Here is a 27,725-nt window from a genome sequence, read left to right as displayed (position 1 = left end):
GCCGCGCGCCGCGCACCGCCCCCTGACACCGGAAGCACTCGACTGTGGCTGGGCGGCCACTTCCGACTGGCGCAGGTCTGGCTACCGACGGCCGCTTCACTCCGGATCCGCTGCCATCGCAGCCATGGGCAAGAAGCACAAGAAGCATAAGGCGGAGTGGCGCTCATCGTACGAAGGTGCAGAGCCCGCGGGCGGGGTCTAGGCTGCCGCTACTGGCGGGGAAAGGCCTTCCAGGGGAAGGGCGTGGTCAGCGCTGGGCGGGGTTGTGGAGGAGGTGCCTGAGGCGGGCAGGTCCCGTGAGAGGGAGGGGCTTAAAGCCAGGCCACAGGCCGTCGTGGGAGGAGGCGGGGTTAGGCTCTGGATCACTGGAAGAGGCCTTCGGCTTCTTGGGTCCCATAGCTCCTGTGTAACTCCTGTCTGGCACCAGGAAGACTGCAGCAAAAAGAGGGGCTTCTACGAAGGAGTTGGGTTTTGGCTCTCAGGTCGGGTTGATGTACTTTCTCCTGGTAGGAAGGACCCTCTGAAAATCCTCAGTGATGATTATATGGTTTGAAAGAGAGCACTGAACACAGCCCTGTTAGTTTGAGATTCCATCTTTTCCCGTGGTTTTGACAACCCCTTGCCATCTAGCTTCATTAAGATCAGGCTCTCACACTTGTGACACCCATGGGGGTGCAGTAGTCTCACCAAGCATTTTGCAAGTTTGACCCACAGTCTGTGTGCAGATTACACAGACACACCACTGGAGAAGCCTCTGAAGTTGGTGCTCAAGGTGGGAGGAAGTGAAGTGACAGAGCTCTCAGGATCTGGCCACGACTCCAGCTACTATGATGATAGGTCAGACCATGAGCGGGAGAGACACAGAGAAAAGAAGAAGAAAAAGAAGAAGAAGTCAGAGAAGGAGAAGCACCTCGATGAAGAGGAGAGGAGGAAGCGAAAGGTAAAGGTGCAGCGGCCCAAGATGGGGCCCTAATCATCCTGGCCGTACCTGGACCAATGCTGCAGTGCTGGGTTTCCAGGGAGTCATCGGGTGATGCCTGCCAAGTGTGGGTCTGGGGAAGGCAGAGGTGTGCAGGGCCTGCAGCACCAATCTAAACGAGCTGTGGCTGTTCTGTGCCTCTGTTCTTTGATATCCAACAGGAAGAAAAGAAACGGAAGCGGGAAAAGGAACACTGTGACTCAGAGGGAGAGGCTGATGCCTTCGACCCTGGAAAGAAGGTAGAGGTGGAACCACCCCCAGATCGACCAGTGAGAGCCTGCCGAACACAGCCAGGCAAGACCTTGTTCCTGGGCATGTTTCCTACATTGTCTATAGCATGGTCATTCAGTTGTTGGGGTGTCTTTCAAGCTAAGAATAGGTAAATTCTCTTGAAGAGTGGTAAAACAGAAACAGATGCCATAGAGAACGGCTGTCCCACAAAATCGACACTATTTTTATTTGGTTGGTTGGGTTTTGTTTTTGTTTTGTTTTCCCTGAAGACAGGGTTTCTCTGTATAGCCCTGGTTGTCCTGGAACTCAATCTGTAGACCAGGCTAGCTTTGAACTCCGAGATCTACACCTGCCTATGCCACCTAACAACTGGAATTAAAGGCGTGCACCACCACTCCCAGTTTACCTACAGTACTTTTTATCTGGTTGAAGTTTACCAATTTTTAGTCTGGAAGTTTGGCTTCATTTGCTTTACTATTCCAAACAGAACCATCAGGTTAGTGGCCCTATATATGAGTCACATAAAAAACACATATATCATGGAAACATGGAAACTTGGGACAGAGAGACCCTGACATAGGCTCTCATGTTCAGTGTGGAGTTATTTAAAATTACCTCAAGATGACATGTAGGAAGCTAGAGGTTTTTGTTAAATTTCTCACCTAGGTAGCCCTTGCCAGGGATGACATTTCAGGTATAGTCTCATTCTTGGCTCTTGGATTCCTTGGTTACAAGCCTCCCTGTATAGGACTATAGACTACATGCAGAGAAACTGAGGAGGCTGGTGTTGCGACATGGATTATCAGAAAAGCTAGTATTAAAATCAGTTGCCATGTGATTGTGATGGCTTACAAAAGAAGTGTTCATGCCGCCTCAATCTCTGTGGTGATGTTTTTCTCTTTAAAATTTCCTCCTTTGATTGTGGATTTGATCACCCCTGTTTTAGCAGGGCCCCTTGAGCTATCTATTGTAGTCCTTCTGGGAAAGGGTCCTGTTTGCTAGTGCTCCTCCTGTGCAGCTCACTGTCACAGTAGCTCTCCAGGAAACAACAGCCAGGGACTGTCTTCAAACGGGCAGACCTCACTGTACCTAACTGACAGAGTGCAGTCATTGTGGCCTTCAGAGGGATGGAAGAGGTTAGCGCTGCTTTGGGCATTCCCCAGACGGTCAGGAACTTTGCTATCAGACTGATGTGAGCTCAGAGACTCAGTTGATACCCACAGTGCTCATGAGATCTGTGCATATGTATTACATGTCTCTCCTGCCTAGCAGATAAGAAACCAGGTACAGATAAACAGTGAGAAATCTCAAGTAAAGTGCTGACCAGGGAGTTCAGGATCAATGTACCCCACACCTTTGTTTCTTCCTATCTTGTCTAGTGTACTAGACTGGATTGTGGTGAGAACTGGAAACAGCCTGATCCATCTTGAGACATGCTGTGTATCTCTCTGCGGCCTTTGGATGCTGCCTTTGTTGAGGGAGCTGTGCCCAATTCTTGTTTGGGCTTCAGATACTGTGAAGATCCACAAGCAGATGAACATGGAACTTTCTAATGAAGCAAATGAAGTCGTGATGTCTGATTTTTATTTTCTTGCTTTCTCTTTATAAACTCAGCTGAGAATGAGAGCACACCCATCCAGAGGCTTCTGGAGCACTTCCTCCGCCAACTACAGAGGTAACCCTGTGTCCCACCTGTTACCTGGCACCTATGAAACAGACACCCCAGCTTCTCTAGAGGCTCTAAATCCCATGGTCCACCTCCTGTCCCACACAGGATACCACCATTTTCTCCCTGTCTTGAAACAGTTTGAGCCTTGACTCCCACCCAGTGCCACCCACAAGATGGACACTTCCCCTTCTCTAGGCATCCCCAGTTGAGCAGGATGTGGACAAGCCGGGTGCTTGTATGCTGCATTCCTCTCTCTTCCCCTCTGAAGGTAGTGCTGTGCTGCTGCTTGCAGAGCATTGCCTGTCAGGAAGAGCTGGGGCAGTGCTGCTTTTATTGTATGTAAAATATGTGTTAGAGCCTTAGAAAGGCATACATGTTTTCCCTGAACTTTTAAGAAGGAAGTTTAAATTTTAGTCAGTAATATGAATTTTTGGATTATAAAAATTTTATATCACTTAGAAATTTAGACTTTTTGAGTTTTTTACTTCAAAGCTGTCTTTGCTTTCAGAAAAGATCCTCATGGATTTTTTGCTTTTCCTGTTACGGATGCAATTGCTCCTGGGTATTCAATGATAATAAAACATCCCATGGACTTTGGCACAATGAAAGACAAGATTGTAGCTAATGAATATAAATCAGTCACAGAATTTAAGGTAAATGAGTTTCACTTTGCGAAATAATGTTTATAAAACTGTATGTATGCATGGTCGCATAGTAAATACTGTACCACAGGTCATTTTTATTTGTTTTTATCTCTTCTAGATGTATTTTAGTTCATGTGTATTAATGTTCCATCTATTTATCTGTATCTATAATATCTATCTATCTATGCTTGGCGCCTTTGGAGGTCAGAAGAGGGCATTGAATCCCCTGGAACTGTACTTACATATAGTTGTGAGCCACTGTGTCAGTGCTGCAGATTCAGACCCGAGTCTTCTGCAAGGACAACAGGGTTTCTTAACCTGCTGAGCTATGTCTCTGGTCCCCTCAGGTGGTTTTTAGTTTCAAGTGTGCAGAGGGGGGCCCTGGGTAGGTGACTGTTTGCTGGTGATAAGGGATTGCCAGCAGAGATCTGGAAGCGGGATTAGATGCTGTATGATGTGAATGTGTTCCTTTTTATGTTGAAGTTTCTGTACTGGCATAGACAGACGTTTTTATGGACAGCAATGTGTCCAATTTGACTTAGTTTGAAAGTTGGTGTTTTTAGAAGCATGTTTTCTTCCTAATTCTTAGTTTTGTCCTTTATTTTTGGAATTTTTGCATCTCTTAAGTGCTTTGCTTTTAGTCCTTTGCTTTTTGATTTTGGCTCTGTGAGTTACAAATTACTTAAATTGGCGAGCAGGGAAAATAAGAGTGATAGGATCAATATGTAAGAAGGAACATCACATTTCTTTCTTGGTTTTGGATAACTCTGAAAAAGTTTGATTTTCTGTTTTTCATGCAAGATGATTTCTGACTTGTTTGCTGATTTAGCTACAACAAGAGGGACAGAAAGAGTAGCAAAAGGGGTCATTTCTTAGGAGAGACGTGGGTGAAACCAGAGGGTGTATCTTTTAAGTGATCCACACCCTGGTCTTCTCCATTGCCAGCTGTGGCCCCCGTAGAGTAGTCACTGAGTGGCAGCCTGAGATGAGCCATGTCCACACCATCTCTCCCTGGCCTTGGTGCTGTTTGGGGACATCGGCACAGTGATATGGAGAAGGCATAGGTGGTATATTTTTGGTAACAGAGTTATGTTTTACATGGGTGTCCCTATCACTTATGGGAGGGATGTGCTGAGGAACAGCTAGTAAGTGCTAGTATTTCCAATAGATTGTTCAGTGCAGCTTTCACTATCTGAGGGGCAGTCTTTCTCCTTACAGCTCTAGCAAATATTTGTAGACAGAATTTTAAATTCTTTTCTGAGGCAGAAGATAGGCTATACCTACCCTTCAATCCATATCTCCCTTCTGGATAAGGAACCAAACATGTGGCTTCTTATTCCTATTTATGTCCATGTTCCTACAAGATAGGAAGGAAGGCTCATAAAGTCCGCATGTTAATATACAAAAGGAAATTGGAGACTTTGGCCAGCTTTTCACTTGGAAATTTCTCATACAAATAAAAACTCATGGAGTATTATGAAAATCTCCTTGAATAGTTAAAGATCACTTCCCAAGTATGTTTTTTGCTGAATTTCATTCCTTCCCTTTGGTATCATTTGACAAGAATGGAGAACTTTACTGTTAATTGTGTGGCAAATTACTTGTTTTTTCTTCTTAGGCAGATTTCAAATTAATGTGTGATAATGCGATGACATACAACAGGCCAGACACCGTGTACTACAAATTAGCCAAGAAGATCCTGCACGCGGGCTTTAAGATGATGAGCAAAGTAAGAAACCCACTAGAGCAATGGCACTGAGCTGAAGTCTTCTAATTCTCTGTGCCTAACAGGCTCACAATGAATGACACGCTTCATCCATCCGCCACTCCCAGGTGCTGACCCCTGCTCTAGACTGCCCTATCCTCCAGGCACTGCTCCTGTCTGCACCGCCACACAGCTTAGAGGTGCTGTTTTATGGGGCTGGTGAAAGTTCTGGATCTAGGGTCAGTCTTGCTGGATCACAGCCAGTCTTGTGATTTTGCTTTGTGGGGCAGCCTCACTGACCCTCAACAATACAAGCTTATCCTTTAGCCATTCCAAGTGGCTTCCTAAATCTGCACTGTAAGCCAGGCTCTATGAGCCTCAAATAGGCAAGAGACACTTGCTGGGCTCCACCATTCTCTCACCACCATCTCTGGGCCATACCTTGAATGCTGAGCCCTCGCAACCATTCCCGCTGCAGCGTCTGGGAAGGTGGCGATTAGGCCAGGTGAGACCGTGGCCATCCCATGCCATCCCATCGTCACGGCTCCGTGGCTGAGGGAGAGGTAAAGTCCTGCTGCTCTGTCCTTTCTGATTCTAGGAGCGGCTGTTAGCTTTGAAGCGCAGCATGTCGTTTATGCAGGACATGGATTTCTCTCAGCAGGCAGCTCTCTTGGGCAGTGAAGACCCAGCAGTTGAGGAGCCTGTTCCTGAGGTTGTCCCAGTGCAAGTAGAAACTACCAAGAAATCCAAAAAGCCGAGTAGAGAAGTTATTAGGTAAGGCTCTGTGGGAGGTGTTTGCTTATGGAGCTGCTGCCTACAAGCGGGACTGCAGTGCTTTGCCCAAAGAAGGGCAAAGGGGACCTGTGGAACATCTCAGCCTGGATGGAGGAGCATGGCCTGTTAAGGATTTGTAGGTTCCACGTGGCCCCTTGGTGTGGCCCCTTGGTGTAGCCCAGAGGCTTCGAACTGGATGCCTTCTGGGCACTGGAACTTGAGAGGGAAATGGCCACTGTGTTTTGTTTGCCCTAAGAATGAGGTGATTGTGCCATGTAGCTGATACAGCCTATCACCTGAGTATGTTTGCAGAGTCTGGATCCTGTAGGGCAGTTCTGTTGGGTAAGAGAGCCATTCACCACATGCTTTCTTGCTACCATCACAACAACCCATGCTACTGATAAATGGGATGCAAGGGGACTGCAATCTCCCTCCTGTGTGCCAGCCACATGCACTGGCATCCACGGGCCCATGTAGTACATTTTATCAGCTTGTCATTACTATCTGCTATACATGCTGTTTGCTAATATTCATGCCTTTATCATTTGCCCTCCATACATAGCCCCTGCTAATGACCTCTGTTCAAACCTGCAAAGCACAGTTGCAGTGAGCCCACTCTGGTCACCAGCACTCAACAGGAGACAGTGTCTGTGAGCTGACTTCTGTAGTGCTATTGGGAGTTGGGTAGCCTGGTAATAAGCATCAGGAAGGTTGGAGTGCCTGAGACATAGCTCCCTGAAGCTTTTTTCCTGTCCATTAGTCCACAACTAATTAAGGGACTTTCAGAGGACCTTATCTGTATCCTGCACCAATAGGGGTTCCATGGAAGCTGGGCACTGAGACTGAGTTGATGTTACCCCTTCAGTAGCAGACCCCAAAGAGCATTTAGGCAATCATTGAAAGTTGGAGCCCTTGTGTTTTTTAGCTTTCTCATTACTGTCCAGCATGTGGCTGTCCTGACTATGTTTTGAGCTATGTTGGGGAACTCACCTGAGTTGCTCGAAGAATGAGTACCATACAAGTGCTGAGTGGGAGGTCTCAGCTATATTTGTGCCATATACCTCTCTTAGGGTTAGCCCAGCCTGTGGCCTGGGATCATATGAGGCTGAGAGAAAGGCGTATTTTCCCAAGGCAGGTTCCCTTGCGTAGACAGTGCGTTCTGGTGTCCTTTCTAGGGACACCTGCTGCCCTCTTTTCCTTCAGGGTCCTTCAGGTTGCCTCAGACTTGCCAAGTTTCTAGCTAGTAGCCTTGGTGTAGATGGTCTTGTCACTAAGATTTTACCCTTATTTGCAGGTTCCATGGCTTTTAGATAGAATGGGTAGTTGTGCAGTGTTTTTCTGAATTCCCAGATTTTAAAGTGAGTTTCCATACTGAAGTTCATTAAATGTTCGACTGTCAGTGCCAGTGCTGTAGAACTCTGATAAGGGACACCGTATCCGTGCTTGATTTCCAGGGAGCAGCTGTGTTGGCTATAGGGCTGTCCTCTTGTTGCAACATCTCTTAGCCATTGTGCCAGGGCAGAGAGGAACCTGTCTACCTGTTTGTACTGTCTGCAGGGGACAGACCCCTCCCCCAGTGCCAGGACTTCTCACTTTGAGAACTATGCCTCCATGTAGAGCCAGGGCTTCCTGCAGCTCTAGCTTACTGCAAATGTGACACTCCACACAAAGGGGACTTTGTCACATTTTCTTTAATGTCTATGCAGTTTTTGTCACTTCTGTTTGTAAGAAGACTTAAATGTCTTCCTGAGAGCTAGAATGCATAAGGGGTTCTATTTGGTTTGTGCTTTTTCACTCCAGGTCTAAGAACATGATTAGAACACATAAGAATGCTGTGAGAAGTGGAAGGATTAAATTTCACCCAGAGCTGCCCTGCTGGCCTCTGCAAGGGCATTGTTCATAAAAGCTACTGATGGGAAGCAATAGGCAGTGCCTATGATAACACTTGGTTTTTGTGCCTTACAGCTGCATGTTTGAGCCTGAGGGGAATGCCTGCAGCCTGACAGACAGCACTGCAGAGGAGCATGTGCTAGCCCTGGTAGAGCACGCAGCTGATGAGGCTCGGGACAGGATTAACCGGTTTCTCCCAGGTAGCAAGGTAGTATCTGTGGCCCTCCCCTGAGGGCCATGCCACTTGGCCTCAAATACTCAAGTCTTTGCAACCAGGTATCACCATCAACATTGGGAGTATTAGGGTCTGGCCAGAATACCTCCTGGGTCCCATTGGCTCAGGCCGGAGTCAGATTAGCTCTTTGGTTTTCTTGGTCTTTTTTCCTCAGAAGGGTCTGGGACACTATACTGGCAGGACCACTATGAACGTGGAATGTGGTATGCCCCCATAACATCCAGCTTGGGTTGGGGCCACTTGTGACTGACCTATTGGTTAGGAGAGGCCCTGAGCTCTAGGCTTCCCTACAGGTAAAACCCACTTCATAGTAAGTATTCACAGGGTTGGTGTTAACATTGCCACCTCTTTGTTCATCTGTGACTGTCCTTTTTGTGAGCCATTCATAGATTGTTGCTGCCATGTCCTAATGCAGCTGTCTGCAGTCCCGCTATGGCAGAGGGATCTACCTGTCTATTGCCTGCTTCTCTGTAGAGCAATATGCTACCACTCTCAGGGCACTGTTCCTAGCACAAGGTGACCTGGTGCGGAGCGTTTTAGGTTATAACACAAGCCCCTGAAACAAGAATGAGAGCACATGTTAAGATGAGCCTGTTGTGTTCCACTCGACCTGGACATAATCTAAATCTTACTATCTCAATGTAAGGTCTATATTAACAGTAGTCAGGACTTTACATTCTATGTCATAGAAAGTCTTCCAAATGTGCATTACATTTTAAATACTGAATGTTGAAATGACAACATTTTGGTCCCTCCAGTTATAGAAAATACCTTACGCTAGTTAAAAGATAATGGCTCAATGGTAGAGCTCTTGTTTCGCCCACATAAGACTCTAGGTTCTCTTCCTAGCATTGTAAGAAAAACAAAATTAAACAAAAATTGGTTAACACCTTAAAGTTAGTTTTGCCTGTTTGTTTTTGTAAATCTGCCTATTACTAGGCTCAGCATCAGCTGTGTAACTCGCAGGCAGTTATGTGGGCAGCATTGCCCTATGCTCCTGCTGTGTTCTACCCTGGAATTGGCTATTTCTCTGGAGAGCCATGGTTCCTCCAGTGGGAAACCTTATTTAGAAATGGATATTGTCTTAGTTAAGGTTTCTATTGCTGTGATGAAACACTATGATCATAAAGCAAATTGGGGAAGAAAGGGTTTATTTGGCTTATACTTCCATATCACTGTTTATTGTCTAGGAAGACAAGAACACCGCTCAAAACAGGGCATGAGCCTATAGGCAAGAGCTAGTGTAGAGACCATGGAAGGATGCTGCTTCCTGGCTTGCTCCCCATGGCTTGCTCAGCCTGCTTTCTTATAAAACCCAGATCACCAGCCCAGGGATGGCACCACCCACAATGGACTGGACCCTTCCACATTGATCACTAACTAAGAAAATGCCTGATAGCTGATTTTTTTCTTTTTTAGATTTGGTGTTTTTGGAGACAGGATTCCTTTATGTACCCTTTGCTGTCCTGTGTACTAGCTCTGTAGATCAGGCTGACCTCGAATTCAGAGAGAGACACCTGCCTCTGCCTTCTAAGTGTTAGGATTAAAGGCCTGTGCCAAAACTTCCAGGCTATAGTTAGACGTTATAGAGGATTTTTTAATTGAGTTTCCCTCATTTCAGATAACTCTAGCTTGTGTCAAGTTGACATAAAACTAACCAGGACAGATATCCATGTGGTAGGTAAAATGCTGTCAGAGCCAGGAAATATACCTGTGTATGTATACACCAAGTAATTATATTGAGAACTGTGTTTGCATATACTGAAATCTGCTGTCTGGTGAAACTTCCTGTACCCTCCAATACCACAGGGCACTTCACGTCTCTTTTAGCAGTGCACTGAGCAGCCTGGCCCTAGTACCCCGTGTATATTGTTGGTGTCTTCTATCCAGGATCTGCCATCTCTCCTGCTTCTGCTTACTTGTTACGTTGCTTTCTGACATTCTCCCAGTGGCCTCTGCAATCACAAGATCTTACTCTTCCTGCATTTGGCCAGTTCCTTGAATATGTCATCTGTGCATGTACACCTTCCAACCCTGACATACTGTCCCTGCATGAGACTGTAGGTGACTGGAAATAGTCAAGGCCTTTTGTGGTAGATTTTTAGTGGAGTCATGTTTCTACTTGCCTTAGAGATGGAGATAGAGACCGCTATGGTATGGTATGATGCTTTTACCTAGCTGGCATTCTTTATCTCATTTTGTTCAGGCATATAGATGGTTTTAAATACTTGCTTCTAGGTCAAGGCTTTTGTTTCAGAAACTCTTTGGAAGGGGTTGTGTGCCTAAATAATGCCCTGACCATATCTGGGTGTCTTCAGTCATAAGCAGGTATGGTTGATCATGAGCGGTTACCCTCAGTCACAAGCAGGCCAATCTTTAATACTTGGGCATGTGAGAGGGAGTCTCTGGTGCTTACTCATGAAGAAACTAGTGGAGATGTGACTAGCATGTCACATGTCTCTAGAAGATGGCACAAGGTTTGCCCTGGGAGATGACACTTGGGTGCTACTTCCTTGCAGATGGGGTACCTGAAGAAGCTTGGAGATGGAAGTCTGCTCTACAGTGTGGTGAACGCAACTGAGCCTGATGCCGATGGTGGGTGCTCTGTGCAGGGCCTCGATGCTTGCACGTTGTCCTCTGAACTTTACATGCTTGAGCTATAGAGCATGAATCACACATTTACATGTTACCACCACTGGTAATGAGATTGGAGAACAGTTGCCTGTCTTTCCATTTCTGTACATATCCTTGGTGGCATGTGTGTGCATAGTAGAGCCTATGTTATGCATGGAGCAAAGATGTCATCGGGCCTTTATTGGGCTTCTCCTGATGGTGATAGATTCTTAAGGGCTAAATGTCATTGTTGATATAGGAAGGTTTTTGTCTCTTGAATTCTACCAGCATTGCTTCCTCATGGGCTAAGTGCTGACCTATACACTTGAAACTCAGATGTGTTCTTGAAGGAAGGTTGGATGATCATGTCAGGGTAGGCTTTAGTAGAAACATGAATGCAACCAGGCGCACCAGCCTGGAAAGATATTTCATGCATTAGAACATCTTGAGAAGGTAACAGCTGTGCCTGTAAATGATTCCCTGAGATTGCAGCGTGCCCACAGACATGTTTGAAGAGGATGAGACTTGGTGAATGTCTCTTTCCTGCTTTGCTTGAGTCTCTCCTGCACAGGTGGACATTTCCCTCAGCTCTTTGGATTCTTGACATTCTTCTACCCAGCCCTCAATCAACAGAATTGTTTCATTTTCTCTAGAGTGTACAGGATAGACTCTCTGATTTTAACTGTTAGTGGAAACAAATTTCTGTGGTCTTTAGGAGAAACTAGATGAGGTAGCCCATGCTTGGGCTAGAAAGTCAGTGTGGAAACCGAAGTTCCTGACAGGAGTGGAGAAATGATGTGCATGTAAAAACCATCAGCTGATGTGTAGCCAGATGAATATGAGGAGGATGGCCAGCAAGAGTTGTTAACAACCACATGTAGGTGGTGAGTGAGCACATTGCAAAGATGAAAGCGTGCTGGCATAATTAGCTCCCAGACATGACATTGTATATGTGCACACATGAGTGCATCTATGCCTGCACTCACACACGCCCATTTGGGGCCAGAGGACAGCCTCAGATATCATTTGTTAAGCGTCATCTACCTTTTTTTGGATGTGTGTGTGTAGAAAGGTCTCTCATTGGTCTGGCACTTACCTGGTAGGGTAAGCTGAGCCCCAACAGTCTTTCTCTTTCTACTTCCCAACACTGGGATTATAAGCATGCTTCATTGTATCTTATTTTAATTTATTTATTTAAATAAATACAGATTTGGGGGATTGAACTCAGAGACTCATGCTTAAAAGGCAAACAAGTTGTCAGTGGAATCATCTCTCTGCAGACATTTTTTTCCATGATGTTGACTTTCAGGCAATTAGAAAATCAGATTGAAATGGTGTTGGTTTTAGGAATTATATCTTGCTTTTTCAAAATAATTTTTAAATGGCATAGCATCTCTATGCCCCGCCCCTTTCTGTCTAACGTGCTATAGAGAAGTTGCTCATCACTGCTGAGGCCAAGCCTACCTGATGATTCCCTGTCTCCCGTGTCTTCTGCAGAAGAGGAGACACTCCCTGTGGACCTGAGTTCACTGTCTAGCAAGTTGCTCCCAGGTTTTACGACATTGGGTTTCAAAGATGAGAGAAGAAGTAAAGGTGAGTGCACTGACTGTTGGGGAGCACTCAGGAGCTGAGGGTGGCTTGGCTAGCAGTGGGAATGATGAAATCACCTGTTCCTCCTCCATGATTTTTTTTTTCCCGTGGTTTTGTTACTATGTCTGGATGCAGATTTTTAAGACAAATGAAGTTTAGATCCATTAAAGTAGGTGGATTAAAGTCATACTTGGTGGAGAGTTCCTGCTTGCATTCTGCTCTCCACAGAAGGTGAGTGCAGACTGAGCTCACAAGCTTCCTCTCACAGCTGTCATTCCCTTCTTCCGCAGGAGCCTTGGTTCAGGCTCCTTCTGGTTCTTATGGAGGAGTTCATTTATTACAACAGACTTAATTTTAACCATTTGGAGAGTGATGGTCCTATGTGGCAACCAAGAGACCTAGACAAGGTGGTTGTGGGTGGCAGCATGGCATGAGGGAGGGGGCAGGTACATTTGTGTTTGTGGGATCTACATTTAAAATGGGTCTACTAGTGTGTTTTGGAATGTGTGGTTGTATATGTGTAGTAGTATGTGTGTTTGTGTGGTTATAGGGCTTCCTTTGACCTGTTCATTTGTTTTAGTACATATGTGTGTCAGAAGGCTTGCTTTGGTGTGTACATATCTATATGAGCACAGGTTTGTGCTTTAAGACTGGAGAGCATTCAAGCTGATGCTTCTTTGTGGGGCTGAAAGAAATATCACTTTCTTTCTTCATCCCTAGTCTGAGCCTAGATGTGCTATAATGACATTTCTTCTGCCTTTACTGAAGTGCCGAGATGCTTTAGAAACACAGAACACTTTAGCATTCCCTTTCTCTACTTGGCATTTCATTATAATTTCCTGTCTCTAGCTATTCCTTTCTTGAGTGGTGGGGCAGGGGCAGGGGCAGGGGCAGGCCTGGGATTATCCTTTTCTGTGTCATTGCTTCTTCTTTGTTGCTCCCTGTGGTCCTTACTTTTACTATGGCTCTTGAGAACCAGCTCAAGTCACCTCTGCACCATAAGCTTTTACCATACTTCCTTATCCCCTTCAGTCATGCACACCATCTGCTTTTCTTGGTATTCCTTCTTGGTACAGCTCACTAGAGGGTATTTTCTTTCTGGAATGATATTTTCTACATCTCTGAGTATTAGAGATTTTACTAGCTAGTTTTGTGTCAACTTGACACAAACTATAGTCATCAGAGACGAAGGAGCCTCAGTTGAGGAAATGCCTCCAATGAGATCCATCTGTAAGACATTTTTCTCAATCAGTGATCAGTGGGGGAGGGCCCAGCCCATTGTGGGTGGTGCCATCTCGGGGGCTGGTGGTCCTGGTTTCTATAAAAGCAAGCTGAGGAAGCTACAGGGAGCAAGCCAGTAAGCAGCACTTCTCCATGGCCTCTGCATCTGCTCCTGCCTCCGGGTTCCACCCTGCTTAAGTACCTGGCCTGAATTCCTCTAGGGACAGCCTATAATCTGGAAGTGTAACCCACATAAACCCCTTTATCCCCAACTTGCTTTATGGTCATGGTGTTTCTTTGCAGCAATACAAACCCAAACTAAGAAATCAACCTGCATTTGGACCTTCTGTTAAATTGTACCTTCTGTGTTGTGTGATCTGTCCATACCTTCCTCCATCCCAGCCCCTCCCTTAATATTGTTCACACTTTGCTTTTGAGTTGTTGCTTGTGTTTGGTCCCAGGCTCAGCAATTTTGTCCCTAGGAGGCATTTTGATTACAGGGAAGAGGAGTGTGTTCAGCTGTTGTCCAACAGGAGAGAGAAGGAATGCTATAGCACATTCAGGACATGGCATAACCGCCACCCATAGTGGCTGCTAGTAGAGGTTGAGGAACACTGAGCCAGATATAACCTGGTTTACTGTTATAACCCTGGGCAAGAGTGTATCCTGTATTGGCTCAGCTCCTGGTTCACCAGAGAGGTTTATGGACTGGTCCCAAGAACCACTTCTTCTTCAAGCTCATCTCTATGCAAGGGTCAGTCTTTGCTTTGTAGTCCGTGGCTCACAGGTATGAAATGGGTTGCTGGGTGGACACTGCAGTTACCCATGGGCAGTTTCTACTATTGTATTGTCCCTAAACAGGAAGAAAAAAGGAAGAACCAGTCATGGACACAGGTCGTGGTCACCTGGAAGGGAAAATGGCTGTTGGCCATGCTGGAAGTGCATTGAGCATGACTCTGCCCTTTCCTCTCTTCCTTCTCTTTAGTCACATTCCTCTCCAGTGCTAGCACTGCACTTTCAATGCAGAACAACTCTGTGTTTGGGGACCTGAAATCAGATGAGATGGAGCTTCTATATTCTGCCTATGGAGATGAGACTGGTGTGCAGTGTGCCCTGAGGTAAGCCAGGTCACATACGTGGGTGAGCGCTCTGGGATAGAGCTCTGGCAGAAGAAACTACAGCATTATTTGTCACTCCTCTGCCGTAGGCCTATCTTGCAGTTCAGCACAGTTTGAAAAAGGCAACAATCCAGGCGTTAACGGGTGTGTGTTTAGCAAACTGTGTATACTTGCAGGGAGTTCTTTTTCATAATTGTTTTTGAGGTATACTAGTGACAGTCAGCTGGAGCTACAATAAGTTCCAGCACAAAGGCCTCACTGTGCTGAAGGCAGGAGGTCGAAGGCCCAGCTTTTGGCAATCTTGGTTTAATGCAGACCCTGCCTTCTCTCCTGTCTTCACACAGCCTTTCCTCTATCCTGAACTCCTCTTCTTATGACAATACTTAAATTGGACCAGCAGCTACCCTACTGACTCCTTTTTAATCACTTCTCAAAAGACTCCATCTTCAAATACAGTCACATTCTGAGGTGCTGGAGTTAGGACTGCAACTGATGAACTTGGGTGAGATGAAGTGGGATGGTGGAAGAAAAATTCAGCCAATAACAGAGCCTGGAATGTAGAATTAAAACTGCAATTGTGAATCTAGAGAGATGGCCTCGTGATTGAGTGCATACTGCTCTTGCAGAGTTCAGTTGCCAGCACCCATGTCAGGTACCTCATAAGTGCTGTAATTTCAGTCCCAGGGGATCCGACTCCCTCTTCAGCAGGCACCTGTACTCATGGTCATGTGCTCCACACAGACATGAGTGTGCACATATAGCTAAACAATAATGGTTTTTAAAACAGATGCAAGGATGCATCTCCACATTGTCTGTATTTTGTTTTACTATACAAAATAGAAGTGGGTTATCTTTGTAGAATTTCATTAGATTTTCGTGGATAATTAAACTTTGCTAGCCTCTAAAAACTTCTTTGAAAAACAAAACAAAAGAAAACAGAAAAATCCCATTTAGAAGTGAAAGAAGGGGTTTCCTTCAGGAGAGAAAAGTGTGCTAAGTCAGCAGGAAGGGCGAAGTTCCATAGTCAGAGTACTTGCTGGCTAGTAGACGCCAATCTTTCGTGTCACCTGTTCTCAGTTTTACTCCTTGAGGGCAGTGGGAGCACTTGCCCTCACACCGTTGGCATTCTACTATCCTCCCCAGGTGTGTGCTCCTGGAATGTGTTCAAGTTCCACAGGTCACTGAGAAACACTGGGTTCTAGGTGTCACAGAGAACTACCTGAAGATGGCACCACCTCACAGTTGCAGAGGCAGTACAAAACAAACAAGCAGGACTGTGGGGTTGTCAGGGTCTATCTGTGAGCATCCCAGGTCTCCGTCCTCAAGAAGTGCTCTTTGTACACATGGTGGTGGTATTCCAGATGGCGGCCTGTGTTCTGTCAGCAGGTGGGCTTCTCTAGTGTGGCTCTAGGCCAGCGGGCTTGCTCTCTCTCTGAAGGTCTACAAGGTCTAGGAGCCTTGTGAGGCTATCCTTGATGCTTTAGTCTAGGGGTTTTTGTTCTCTACTATTATATTTTAAGTTTTATTTTTATACTAGTAGATTCATATGGTTCAGAAATCAAAGCGTTTAAATGTGTGCCTTGAGACCACCACCCCTTCTATGTTCCATGCTGCCTATACTTTAAATGTCAGACTGGCAGATACACACAGCCTTCTCTAGAGACTAACCAGCATGTCTTAGGATTTTATGTGGATTGGGTACCCGCATGTGTTATTGCCTTTGTTTTTCCTTTAATTTCCTGGAGATGTATATCCATGTGTGTGTATATATATTTATTTTTGCTATGAACCGCTTTAAAAATTGAGAGATATGTCTATTTTCCCACACATATCTGGGAAACTCCCAGAGGACTGAGGAGAGGTGTTGGCAGTGGACTTCTGGAATCAGAATCATTGTCACTGTTGGTGGCAAACCTTGAAATTGGATGCTTTTTCAACACATTCTCTCACACACTCTCCTTCTAGCCTGCAGGAATTTGTGAAGGATGCTGGGAGCTACAGCAAGAAGATGGTAGATGACCTCCTGGACCAAATCACAGGTGGAGATCACTCAAGGATGATCTTCCAGCTGAAGCAGGTGGGCTTTGCAGTTAACTGGTGAGCTTTTGCAGGCTGCTTGGTGCCACCCCTGTGCAGAGTGCTCGTCCAGCACACTAGATGCCAGGGAGGCAAGCTCTTGAGGTCATTGCTGGCTGCTTGGCTTGTTGAGCTTTACATTTTGCTTTTAAGAACTTACAAAAAAAAGTTTGGCAGTTGCTTATCTCTTCCTTAACCTATGCCCATGTTTCTTTCATTGGCTATCATCATTATTCCTTCTAAAGAATGTGCTGTTCCTTTTTTTTTTTTTTAACTCCTGAGAAAATTTTTGTGACTCCTTTTTTTAAAAATTTTATTTCTGTTTATGGGTGCTCCTTCCCTCCTGATCCTCCCAATCCCCCATTCCCCTCCTTCCTCCTTCCCCTCTCCCTTTCCCAGAAAAGGGGAGGCCCCATCTCCCCATATCAACCTTCCCCAGCACATAAAGTCACATCAGGACTGAGCATATCCTCATCCCCTGAGGCCCAGCAAGGCAGCCCTGTCAGGGGGACGTGATCCAAAAGCAGGCAATAGAGTCCATGTTAGAAACAGCACCCCCTCCACTTGCCAGGCACCCAATATGAAGACCAGGCCACCCACTGACTACCTGTGTGCAGGGGGCCTAGGTCCAGGTCATGCATGCTCCTCAGTTGATGTCTCAGTTTCCGAAAGCCCCCATGTGAACGGGTTAGTTGTCTCTGTTGGTCTTCTTGTGAGGTTCCATCTTTTCCCCAAAACTTCCACAAGACCCCCGGAGCTCCACCCATGCTTGGCTGCAAGTCCCAACATCTGTTTCAATCTGTTGCTGACTGGAGCCTCCCGGTCAAGTTAGGCTTCTGTTTGCAAGTATAGCAGAGCATCATTAATAGTGTCAGGGGCTGGCTCTCCACCGTGGGGTGGGTCTCAGGTTGGACCATTATCGGTTGGACATTCCCTCAATCTTTGTTCCCTCTTTATCCCTGCACTTCTTATAGGCAGGGTAATTTTTGGACCAAAGGTTTTTTCCATGGGTTGTTGTTCCCCTCCTTCCACTAGTCCTGCCTGGCTAGGAGGTGGTCACTTCAGTCTTCATGTCCCCCCTGTTTCAGTCTCAGCTAGAGTCACACCTACATCCTCCCAGGAGCCTACCCTGTCACAGGCCTCCAGCTTGACAAAGAGATGTCTCTACCACCCCTAGTTTCCCTTTTTGTTCCCCGCCCTCTCACCGCCCCCATTCTCCCCACATCTGATCCTCATCCTTGTTTTCCTCCCCATTCCATCTCCTGCCTAGTTTCCTCTGTTCATCCACTTCTGCTGTCTATTCTATTTCCCCTTCTGAGTGATATTCCAGCACCCTCCCTTGGGCCCTCCTTGTTACTTAGCTTCTTCGGATTGTAGTATGGTTATCGTGTACTATAGATCTAACATTAGCTTATAAGTGAGTATATACCATGTGTGTCTTTCTGGGTCACCCCACTTGGGATGATCTTTTTTAGTTCCATCCATTTGTCTGAAAATTTCATGATATCCTTGTTTTTAATAGCTGAGTAGTATTCCATTGTGTGAATGTGCTGTTTTCTTACAGTATAGATTTGAAGGCTGAGCTCTTCTCAGCTTTTGTGTCTGAAAGTCTTTGCCTATACCTTTGAAACTTGTTTTCTGTTGGCATGAGTCTAGGTGGACTTTTCCTTCTATTATAACAGAGACTAACATTAATTGTTTCTGAGGAAGCATCTGTGTCCGTTTGTGTCTTTGCTTTCTGTTTGTGATGTCTGCTTGTCAAGACTAGGCCTGACATACCATAGCCTGAGGCCAGCTCAGATCCACAGTGTGTATGTTCACAAGCCATAAACAAGATGTATTTATGTTCAAATTAGACATGTGTGTACAATGTGTTTCTGCTGGACAGTGCTGGTAGGATTTTTTTCCCCAGTACTAAGGATCAAATATGGGTCTTTTTACATTCTAGACAAGTGTTCTACCACCAAGGCATACCCCAGTCCATGGGTGATTGCGGTGTGTGTGTGTGTGTGTGTGTGTGTGTGTGTAGTGCATATGAGGTAAACCTTAGATGTTGTGCCTCAGGCACTTAATTTTGGGTTTATTTGGTTGGTTTATGTTTTTTTAGATAGGGTCTCACTGGTGTGGAGCTAGCTGGATGGGCTAGGCTGGCTGAGCAGCAAACCACAGGGATTCACCTGTCTCCATCTTCCCAGTGCTGGGCCTACAAGTGTACACCATGTCCAGCACTTATTTGGGTTCTAGGGTCCAACTCAGGTCCTCAAACTTGCGAGACAAGTACTTTACTAACTGAGCTGTTTCTCAAGGCCATAAGATTTTGTTTTCTTCATTTGAAGAGCAGTGAACTTCATTTCGACAGGAAGGTGTTACTTGTGATCTTTTGCCTAGGGCAGCCATCATTCAAGGGCTCTGTGAACATAATACTAAAGAGTGATATTGCTGGGTCTTCTCAAGGCCAAAGTTCCCCAGAGAGTCTCTGCTCTGGCTAGGTGGAGTTCTAAAAAGTGTCTTTCAGCATTAGTTCTGAGGTTGTTTTGGCCCATGGTTCTTTGTCTGGACTGATAGCCTCTTTGTCTGAAGAGATGGGACTCATCCAGAAGGCAGCCCTATCAGCCATGTGCTTGGCACCTCTGCAAGGTTGCATTCTCCACCTGTGTTTGTTTCCAGGTGGGAGTTAGGTCAGCGCAAGTCCTTTATTTAAAGCCCTTTCTTACTACTTTGTGGGCGTGTAATATCTGATGCACATAAGAAGAAAGGACAATTTTTTTTTGTTTGTTTGTTTTTTTGTTTTTTTTTGTTTTTCAAGACAGGGTTTCTCTGTGTAATCCTGGAACTATTCTGGAACTCACTCTGCAGACCAGGCTGGCCTTGAACTCACAGAGATCTAACTGCCTGTGCCTCCCAAGTGCTGAGATTAAAGGTGTGCGCTACCATGCCCGGCCTAAAAAGAGGACAGTTTTTGAGTTAGTTCTCTTTTTCACCATGGATTCCAAGGTAGAACTCAGGTTGTCAGGCCTGAGCAGCAAGTGCTTTTACCTGATGAAGCATCTTGCTGGCCCACCATAGTCCATTTCCACCTAACTTTGTCTGGTATGAAATTGCTCCTGTGGCCCTGAAATGAGGTTGTGCTGTTGGTGAACTCTAGATTAATTGACTACAGGTGAGTTCTTTCATTAGGGTTGAATAATTTTATATGTACAGAAGCAGTAACACTGCCACTAAGCACTCAAGATATAATGCTAAAGGAGTCTTCTGCAAGGAACAGATGGTAAAATAAAGACCATATTTCTAATTAAAAGTTGGTAAAAAATAATTGCATAACTAAATCTCAGAAACATTGGGACCAAATTCATGGATGTAGAAGGGGCCCTTTTTGAGGAATGTGCACACGAGTAGGATGTTTTTAAGGTCCTCTTGCCAGAGCACAGGATGAAGGTGTGGGTAGTTCATCCGGCTGCAGCAGTGGAATGGATGCCACTGCTGCCTCCATCGTGCCACATCCCGTCTCAGGTACCTGTTTAGGTTCTAGGCTAAATAGCCAGGCCTGTTTTTTTCAACTTGCCCATTTTGGTTTGTTTTAAATATTGGCTTTGATGTAAATTTGGGGAGTCTCTTACCCATGTCCTTCTTCACCCCAGCCATAGCATGGTATCTGAGCGCTTGCCTGATGTGGAATGAGTTGGCTAGCCGTGGTCTACCTTCACTGCCACCTGCGAAGAGTCCCGTAAAACCCCTGGTTTAGCCATGGATGTAGTAAGGCTATAATGAGCAGAGCCCCAGGGCAGTGAATGAGCCACTGTTAGTGTAATGTGAATGAATTACAATGTCAAAATTGCACTGGAAAAACTTGTTTCCTATCTTGTTACTTTGCAGAGGCGGAGTGTTCCCGTGAGACCTGCAGATGAGGTGAAGGTAGGTTTCTTAAGCATGTGAGTAGAAGTGCAGCTTTGGGGTTTGTGTGATGACTGATGGTCCTTAGCCATTGCAGGGAGTGGCTGGACAGCCTCTTCTTTCTATTTAGGAGCTTCTAGTTCCCGATGAGGTACTTCAGGGTCACTGCTTTTCCTCATCTCCTTAGCGTGGTGACCTGAACAGAGGGCTGTAATCTTCTAAGCTCAGAAACAAGTTCAAAGCACTGTCCTCAAGGGGGGTGGGGGCCATTTCCCTGTGTGTGTGACATTGTAGGCAGCACCATGAAGTTATGCCACAAAGTTTATCCACTGGCCAGCAGTGGCCTGTGTACCTGAGGTGATCAAGTGTGGGGTTGAGTCTCAGTTCACAGGGAATACTGTGAGGTCTAAGTATGGGAACATGAGCAGAAGCTGGGCAGCAGGAGCTCCAGAGCCCTGGGGAACTGCAGTCCCACCCTTACTGAAAGAGAAAGCTTTGGTTTTGGAATCTGTCACATTGCTCCTAAAAAGAGTGGTGGTGGGCCCTTGAGTTCCACGTGTCTGTTTGGCCTTCCTGTGCCTTACCTCCCATATTCCCATAGTGCTAATGAATTCCCTAAGACATTAGCAAAGGTTTGTTTTTTATTTTTTTTTATTTTTTTATTTTTTTGCTCTTAGTAGAGAGGAAAGTTGTCAGAGCTATGTTGATCTGAACAGGTCTCTGAACATGGATTTACACTTCCATTAATAAGCTTAACATTCTATGTGCCTTGGATTGAAGCCCCTAGAACAGTGCTCATTTGTGTCACTTACTGAGAGATGGGCTCAAATTTAGCACATCCTATTGACTTACAACAGCTGGCATCAGCTGACATTTGTACCATTTGTTAGTTGGTATTTTTCTCATCTTCTGCAGGTTGGGGACCCACTGGGAGATAATGGTGGCCCTGTTCTGGATTTCATGTCGATGAAACCATATCCTGACGTCTCCCTGGATGTGTCCATGCTCAGCTCTCTTGGTGAGGCATCCAGGGCACTATTGTATGTAGCTTCTCACATGGATTCCATTCTTACCTGTGATGTTAGAAGAAAGCATCATTTTGGTTTCTCTGTGTTCACAGGCTGCCCTGGTAAATAGCACAACCCAGGAGAACCTGTGGGGAGTCAACTTAGCACTAGTCAGAACAGGAGCTACCCTGGGCTGTGTTAAGGCCTATCTATACCCTCAGCATATGGGCCCAGATGTTGTCTCCAGGGAACAGCGTGAGACTGGAGGAACAGGACACCCAGCTGATAGCTGCTGGTTGCCCAGTTAGTTAGAAACCCTGGTGTCAGAGAAATATTGTGCAACTCAGTGGTGGAGTGCTTGCTTAGCATGAATAATGCCCTGTGTTTCATCCTCTTTACCAAAAATACCAAAAAACAGACACACAAAACCCCAAATAAACAAAGCACCAATATACAACATTGGTTTATAGGAGACTAGGAAGTAGAAGTGATGTGTGTTTTCTTCAGATTCCTTTGGTTAGACTGTCAGGCGTGGACGGAAGTGACCTTTATCACTGACCCCACACAGTGGTGCATGCCACTCTGAAGAGAAGCTCCAAATGGCCCTGGCCATGTGCTCCTGGGCCTTTCTTACTTAGAGCTGTACCTGTTCAGTAGTTGAGATGCTTGGTGCTAGTCATGTGCACAGTACGTCAGCCATGTGTCAGCATGCTCATATCCTGAAGGATGAGCTCTCTGCTGCTAGGAAATGCCGTCTTCCATGAGGTGTGGTGTGTTTCCTTCACCTAAGGACACCTAGGATTGAGGACTGCTCGGTCCCTTGACAGTGTCTTGTGTTGTGCCCCTTCCTTGCTTCTCTTTGCATGTTCTTGATTAGCCTGTGGTCCTCCTTTAGAGCAGCGCCTGGGGCCGTTTTAAGCTGTTGCACGGAGAGGCGGCACATCTCATAGTGAGGTGGCTCCAGAGCCAGCAGTACCGGGTTGAGAGCGTGGGTCTTTGTGAGCATTATAAAGCTAACGCAATGAAGTTGTACATCCTCACACCGCCTTTGGCTGGAGTCTTTGTGGGTAATTTGTGTTTAATAGTTTTTAGAAATCAGGTTCATATCTGCCATCTTTCTATTCATTGTCTTTTGTCAACTCTGTTTTAGTCCCTAAGACACCCCAGATGCCATGACCTGTTGGGATTCAGGGCTGGGATTTTTTTTTCTTTTTATACTATTATATTTTATTTTATAACACAAACAAAGCAGTCATTGGAGGGAAGGGGCACTAAGAAAAAGTCCAGAGGGAACCAGATGCAAGCCCCCAAGGAGTTAGAGGGCACGTGCTTCAGTCCTTCAGTGATTGGTGTCGGCAAGCTTGATAGGTTCTTGGCACCTGGGTGTTGATTGGGTGGAGGCTGTCCAGGTGCCACGACGTGCACCCTTCCTGGCTTGACCCCTGGGTTCCAGACGCCACAGTAGAAGATATGGCTCATACTCTTCATATACATAGTGTCTATTAGTGGTGGGGACTTCCTGCCCCCCTGAAATAAATAAGACTAAATACCAGCGTTCCTAGGAACAGTGGCCCAGGCCACTTAGAACGCTTTCCTGCATACAGACTTTGTGTTGGCACTTGTAAGATTTTTCTTTCCTTTACAACTTTTAGAAGATATATGTAACCTGTTCGGTCCATATAGTGTTACCTTGTGTGTATGTTTCAGGGCTGACCATCTGTCATTGAACAACCAGTTGGTGTTCTCTTTTTTGGCATACCTCCCTTTCCCAGCTTTCTGTAGTTGCCTATTGTTCCTTATGTGGGGTTGGGGCCTCGTGGGCTTTTCTCCTGTGTTTGCATGACCATTGGTGTTATCCTTGTTCAACTCATGTTTGGGCAGTCAGGCTGGTGAGACTATGAGTATAGTTTCTGCTATTACTAGGCGACACAATCTCACAGAAAACTACCTGATTCTCTGGCTCTTACAATCTTTCTGCCTCCTCTTCCGTAATGTTCCTAAGGCCACTCTTCATACAGTCAAAGGTGGACTCCTAGGTCCTCTGGCTAAACTATGTACTTTCAAAGGTTCAAGGTAGTCCTTTGCTGAGACAAGACAACACTGGATCCTGGTCTGCTTTTAAGTTTGGAAGCTGGGTGGAGACTCTGTTCAGTATCCTTATTTGTGTACTCTGTCCTTATTCTGTTTATGGCAGGAGACCAGCATCAGACACAAAATTGTCCATAGTGTTGGTGCATTGGGTGGCTGAGATTCAGTGTAGCATTCTGCTTGAGTGAGAGACGCTGGGTCTGCTTCCTTGCCTACAACCAGCCCTTGGCCTATCATCGAATGGGGTTCCCTCTGCTGTGAGCCCAACCAGCAGCGCTCTTGCAGAACAGTTGCACTCTGCCTAGTTCATGTGCTGACTACATTTACCAGCATCCTTTTTGTCACAGGGAAGGTGAAGAAGGAGCTGGATCATGATGATGGCCACTTGAACTTGGATGAGACAACCAGGCTCCTGCAAGACCTACATGAAGCACAAGCAGAGCGAGGAGGCTCCCGGCCGTCCTCCAATCTTAGCTCTCTATCCACTGCCTCTGAGAGGGAGCAGCACCCTCCAGGTAAGGGCCTCACACAGGCTAGTAGGAGGAGCCTACACTGGGGCCGGGATCAGGCCCACAGACCCTGGCACAGGACGTCTCTCTACCCTTGTGCATCCCTGGGGACCAGGATATTTGTTTCTGTAAGAGATTTGTTGCCATCTGTCCTCTGCCATTCCATATTTTATTCCTTGAATGTATCAACCAAGGAGTGTTCATTTTCTATTGGGAGAACATGTAACTGTCCCTGGCGAGAGGTTTCTGTTTTAAGGAGAGATGAGCCATACCACTAACATTCTGAGTATTCCAGCCACATGTAGGATTTCACATGTTGTCTCTCTAGCTTCTTAAAAATGCTTGAGCCGTGCCATTTCCCCGGATACAGCACCGACAACAGCCCAGAGAAATAGTTCTACCCAAGTATAGCTTAGTGACCCAGAGAGATTTTTTGAGTCAGAGGAGCATAGGGAAGTCATTCCTTCTGGCTCTTCTTTCGTGATGTTCCTTGGAGTGAGTGATAGGACTGTTTTCCTCCATCTGTGACCAAGCATTGGACCACTATGACACATCAGCAGTCTTTCTTACTTAGAGCTGGGGCTGACAGAAGTAGTTCTCTGTGGGTGTAAGCACAAATGGGTTTCAAAGGCAGATTGATAAGACATATCGTGTCCATTTAACAAAACAGCAGTAGTTACTTTCCTACTGAGGCCAGTGACCTCCCCAGTCACTGTCCTTTACCCTGGATTACAGTACTATATGTGAATTTCTTCCTGTGTTAATTCAATCAGAAAGTGGGTTGTTGAACATAAAAGTCATGCCACTGTTCTATCACCAGGCACACCTTATGTGGTATGTTAGTTACTGTTCTGTTGGTGTGAGGAGACACCATGACCAAGTCAATTTATAAAACAAAGCACTTAAAATGCCAGGCATGGTAGTATATACCTTTACCCTCAATACTCAGGAGGCAGAGACAGGTGGCTCTCTGAGAGTTTGAGGCGAGCCAGGTCTACATAGTGAGTTCCAGGATAGTCAGTGCTATATGGAAAGACCTTGTCTCAATAAAGGGGGGTGGGGGGGAGTTGCTTACAGTTTCAGAGGATTAGCCTATAATCAGCATGGTTGGAAGTTGGTGGTGATAGGCAGGCAGTCATGGCACCAGATCGGTAACTAAGAGCTTACATCTTCATCCAAAGGCAGCAGGCTGGAAGAGAAGCACATTGGGCTGGGCATGGGCTTTCGAAACAATAGGCTGGACCTTCCTGCATCAATTAGCAATCAAGAAAATGCCCACAAGCCAGTCTGTTCTTCAGTTGAGGACAGAAACTAGCCAGCACAGTGCCTTCATTCAAACTCTTTTAACTGTGGCTTTTACCATCCTTTCAGGTCCATTTTCAAATCTTTATGGCCTCAAACTTTTTTCCAGAGTAGAAAGGTCTACCACTCTCCACTCGAAACAAGTCCCGTCTGGTTTTGGATGGCTAAAGAGCAACTAAAAAGGAAATGTTAGCAGGGTCTGTACAGCATAGCACAGTCTCACCGTTTGTGTTGTTTCCCCAGAACGGTGCTATGGGGTAGCATTGATGTCTGAGACCCCACCCTTTCCAGACTTCTACAAATGGCTGTTTTTCATGAGCCTTCACCTCCCTCACCTGGAACACTGTTGCCACCACAAATCCACTGTGCATACCCTTGTCCCACATGGTCTTGCTTGGGCCAGCTTGTGTTGCTCATTCTGGCATAAGACCAAGAGGAAGCAGGGCTGCACTCCGGCGTGCCGTGCCTGCCACTGCGGCTGGATACCTAGTTAGGACAGGCTCTGGGCTAGCACCACAGCTCTTTCCTTTCCCTGGCCATACTTAACTGTTGAAAGAACCAGGTCTAGATAAAAACAAAACAAAACCCCCACCCCAAGTGTACTTTTTATAGTAGAGAAATATATACAGTAAACTCAGGGAGGGAGGGAGGGCTGGATAACTAATTTGATTACCCATTTCTAGGACAAGCTTAATGTTTTTCGTTTAAGGTTTTATCACTAATGTCTATGAACTGTTGCTCAGGCTTTAAAGCCTTCCAGGAGCTCGCTAACATCACATTTGACTTTCTGTAAGCTTTTTTCCTTGTGAATTTTGGCTTTATGCAAATCTTACCCTATTTGCCTTTGAGTGGCCTGGACAGACTGCTTTATTTGGTTTTCCTTTTGATTGCTTTTACACTTTAACATTTACATGCTAATATAAGTCATTCACATCTCATAGAGCCTCCTCTTCCCACATGGATCACATCCTACATGGGACCCAGCAAAGCTATTACAGACCCTTATCAGTCCTAAGATCCCTGCTCAGTCAACTTTCCTATGAGCACATTACTGTTCAGTCTGTGACTGCAGTTCTTTCTTCAATCATGTCTGTCTTTTCTCAAGTCTGCTTAACCAGAGCAACTGAGCCAGGCCTCTGAGGAACTGCTTTCCCTAGCCTCCATTGCCATTTGTTCTCTTTTGACCTTACATGCAGTCCTGAAGTAGTCTGTACACAGTGAATCCTGATCCCTTCAAAGGTAGCCTGGCTACAGCTGCCAGAGGAAAAACTAGAGTTGTTAGTTACTGTGATCACCTTGTAATCGGGATATTAAGCAGAACAGAGCCCGAGAGGGTTGCAGATGTCCCTGATGCAGCTCGGATGAGAGCGCACCTGCGTGTACCGCCAGGGAGGACATTTGTCTCTGTAAATGCCAGCCACAGATGTTGTTTCCTGAGCTTTGCAGTGCTGTTTGGTATGCTTAAATGCCATGTCCTTTCAAACTTACAGGAAGTCCTTCTCGCCTTAGTGTTGGGGAGCAGCCAGATGTCACCCATGACCCTTACGAATTCCTTCAGTCTCCAGAACCTGCAGTTTCTGCCAAGAACTAACTTGTGGGTTTTCCAGATATTTTAATTTTTTTCCTAAGTTTTATTTGATACACAGTTCTTGTCACAAGACAGAAACTTGTCTCATCGTCTCTGGCATGTAGCAGCCTGAGGAAGATGGTGGCTTGTCTGTACTGTCATGTCTGCAGCACAGGCCCAGCAGTACCATGTCCCATAAGTTCTGAGCAGTGACAACAGAACACAATGGGGTTACAACCAGATGGCTCAACTCTGTGGACTCTTCTGAGCACCAGAAACCAAGCTTGCTTACGATAATGTCGTCATTCTACATGAGTTCTGCACAGCCTCCCTGCAGTTCTTGAAGGGGAGCCTGCAGAACAGGCCTTCAGAGGGTGCTTCTGTTTTCTGTGTGGTCACTGAGCCAGAGGAGGGAGTTGTCTCCCTGACAAATAATGAACCAGCCTGCCTTTTAGAATGAAGTATTCACAGCTATAAAATGTTTCAAAACTGGATGTATTTGCTGAGTACCTGTTTATATTTGCAAAATACGTGAACATGGGTCCTAATAAAGAGATGCCTAAGGTGTGACTCTGTATGATCATCCCTTCTGCTGTGATGTTGGGGACACCTGGTG

General features: G+C 45.8%; 1 protein-coding gene across 3 annotated transcripts; it reads left to right on the top strand.

The window, feature by feature from the left end:
• Positions 1 to 18: 18 nt before the first annotated feature.
• Brd9 (bromodomain containing 9) lies at positions 19 to 27,679 on the top strand. Of its 3 annotated transcripts, none has more exons than XM_021631415.2 (16): positions 19 to 176; positions 726 to 940; positions 1,141 to 1,273; positions 2,825 to 2,885; positions 3,388 to 3,532; positions 5,142 to 5,252; positions 5,890 to 6,002; positions 7,968 to 8,100; positions 10,647 to 10,722; positions 12,238 to 12,333; positions 14,537 to 14,669; positions 16,635 to 16,746; positions 20,619 to 20,657; positions 21,552 to 21,654; positions 24,079 to 24,246; positions 27,033 to 27,679. In XM_021631415.2, exons 1-16 carry the CDS (start codon positions 125 to 127, stop codon positions 27,131 to 27,133), a joined length of 1,791 nt encoding a protein of 596 aa, XP_021487090.1. In that variant the 5' UTR covers positions 19 to 124; the 3' UTR covers positions 27,134 to 27,679. The 3 variants fall into 3 exon arrangements, with proteins under 3 accessions (XP_021487090.1, XP_021487089.1, XP_021487088.1); XM_021631414.2 differs by having other exon boundaries at positions 5,887 to 6,002; XM_021631413.2 differs by having other exon boundaries at positions 5,827 to 6,002.
• The last annotated feature ends 46 nt before the right edge of the window (positions 27,680 to 27,725 follow it).

This window comes from Meriones unguiculatus, chromosome 3, assembly GCF_030254825.1.
Source record: "Meriones unguiculatus strain TT.TT164.6M chromosome 3, Bangor_MerUng_6.1, whole genome shotgun sequence".
Classification (NCBI taxonomy): Eukaryota; Metazoa; Chordata; class Mammalia; order Rodentia; family Muridae; genus Meriones; species Meriones unguiculatus.
This window is presented reverse-complemented; position numbering and strand designations above follow the sequence as displayed.

Coding starts and splice junctions, on each gene's coding strand:
- Brd9 (XM_021631413.2), top strand. CDS start 125: ATGGGCAAGAAGCACAAGAAGCATAAGGCGGAGTGGCGCTCATCGTAC. Junction 2,886..3,387: donor TTCCTCCGCCAACTACAGAG/GTAACCCTGTGT, acceptor CTTTGCTTTCAG/AAAAGATCCTCATGGATTTT. Junction 24,247..27,032: donor GAGGGAGCAGCACCCTCCAG/GTAAGGGCCTCA, acceptor TCAAACTTACAG/GAAGTCCTTCTCGCCTTAGT.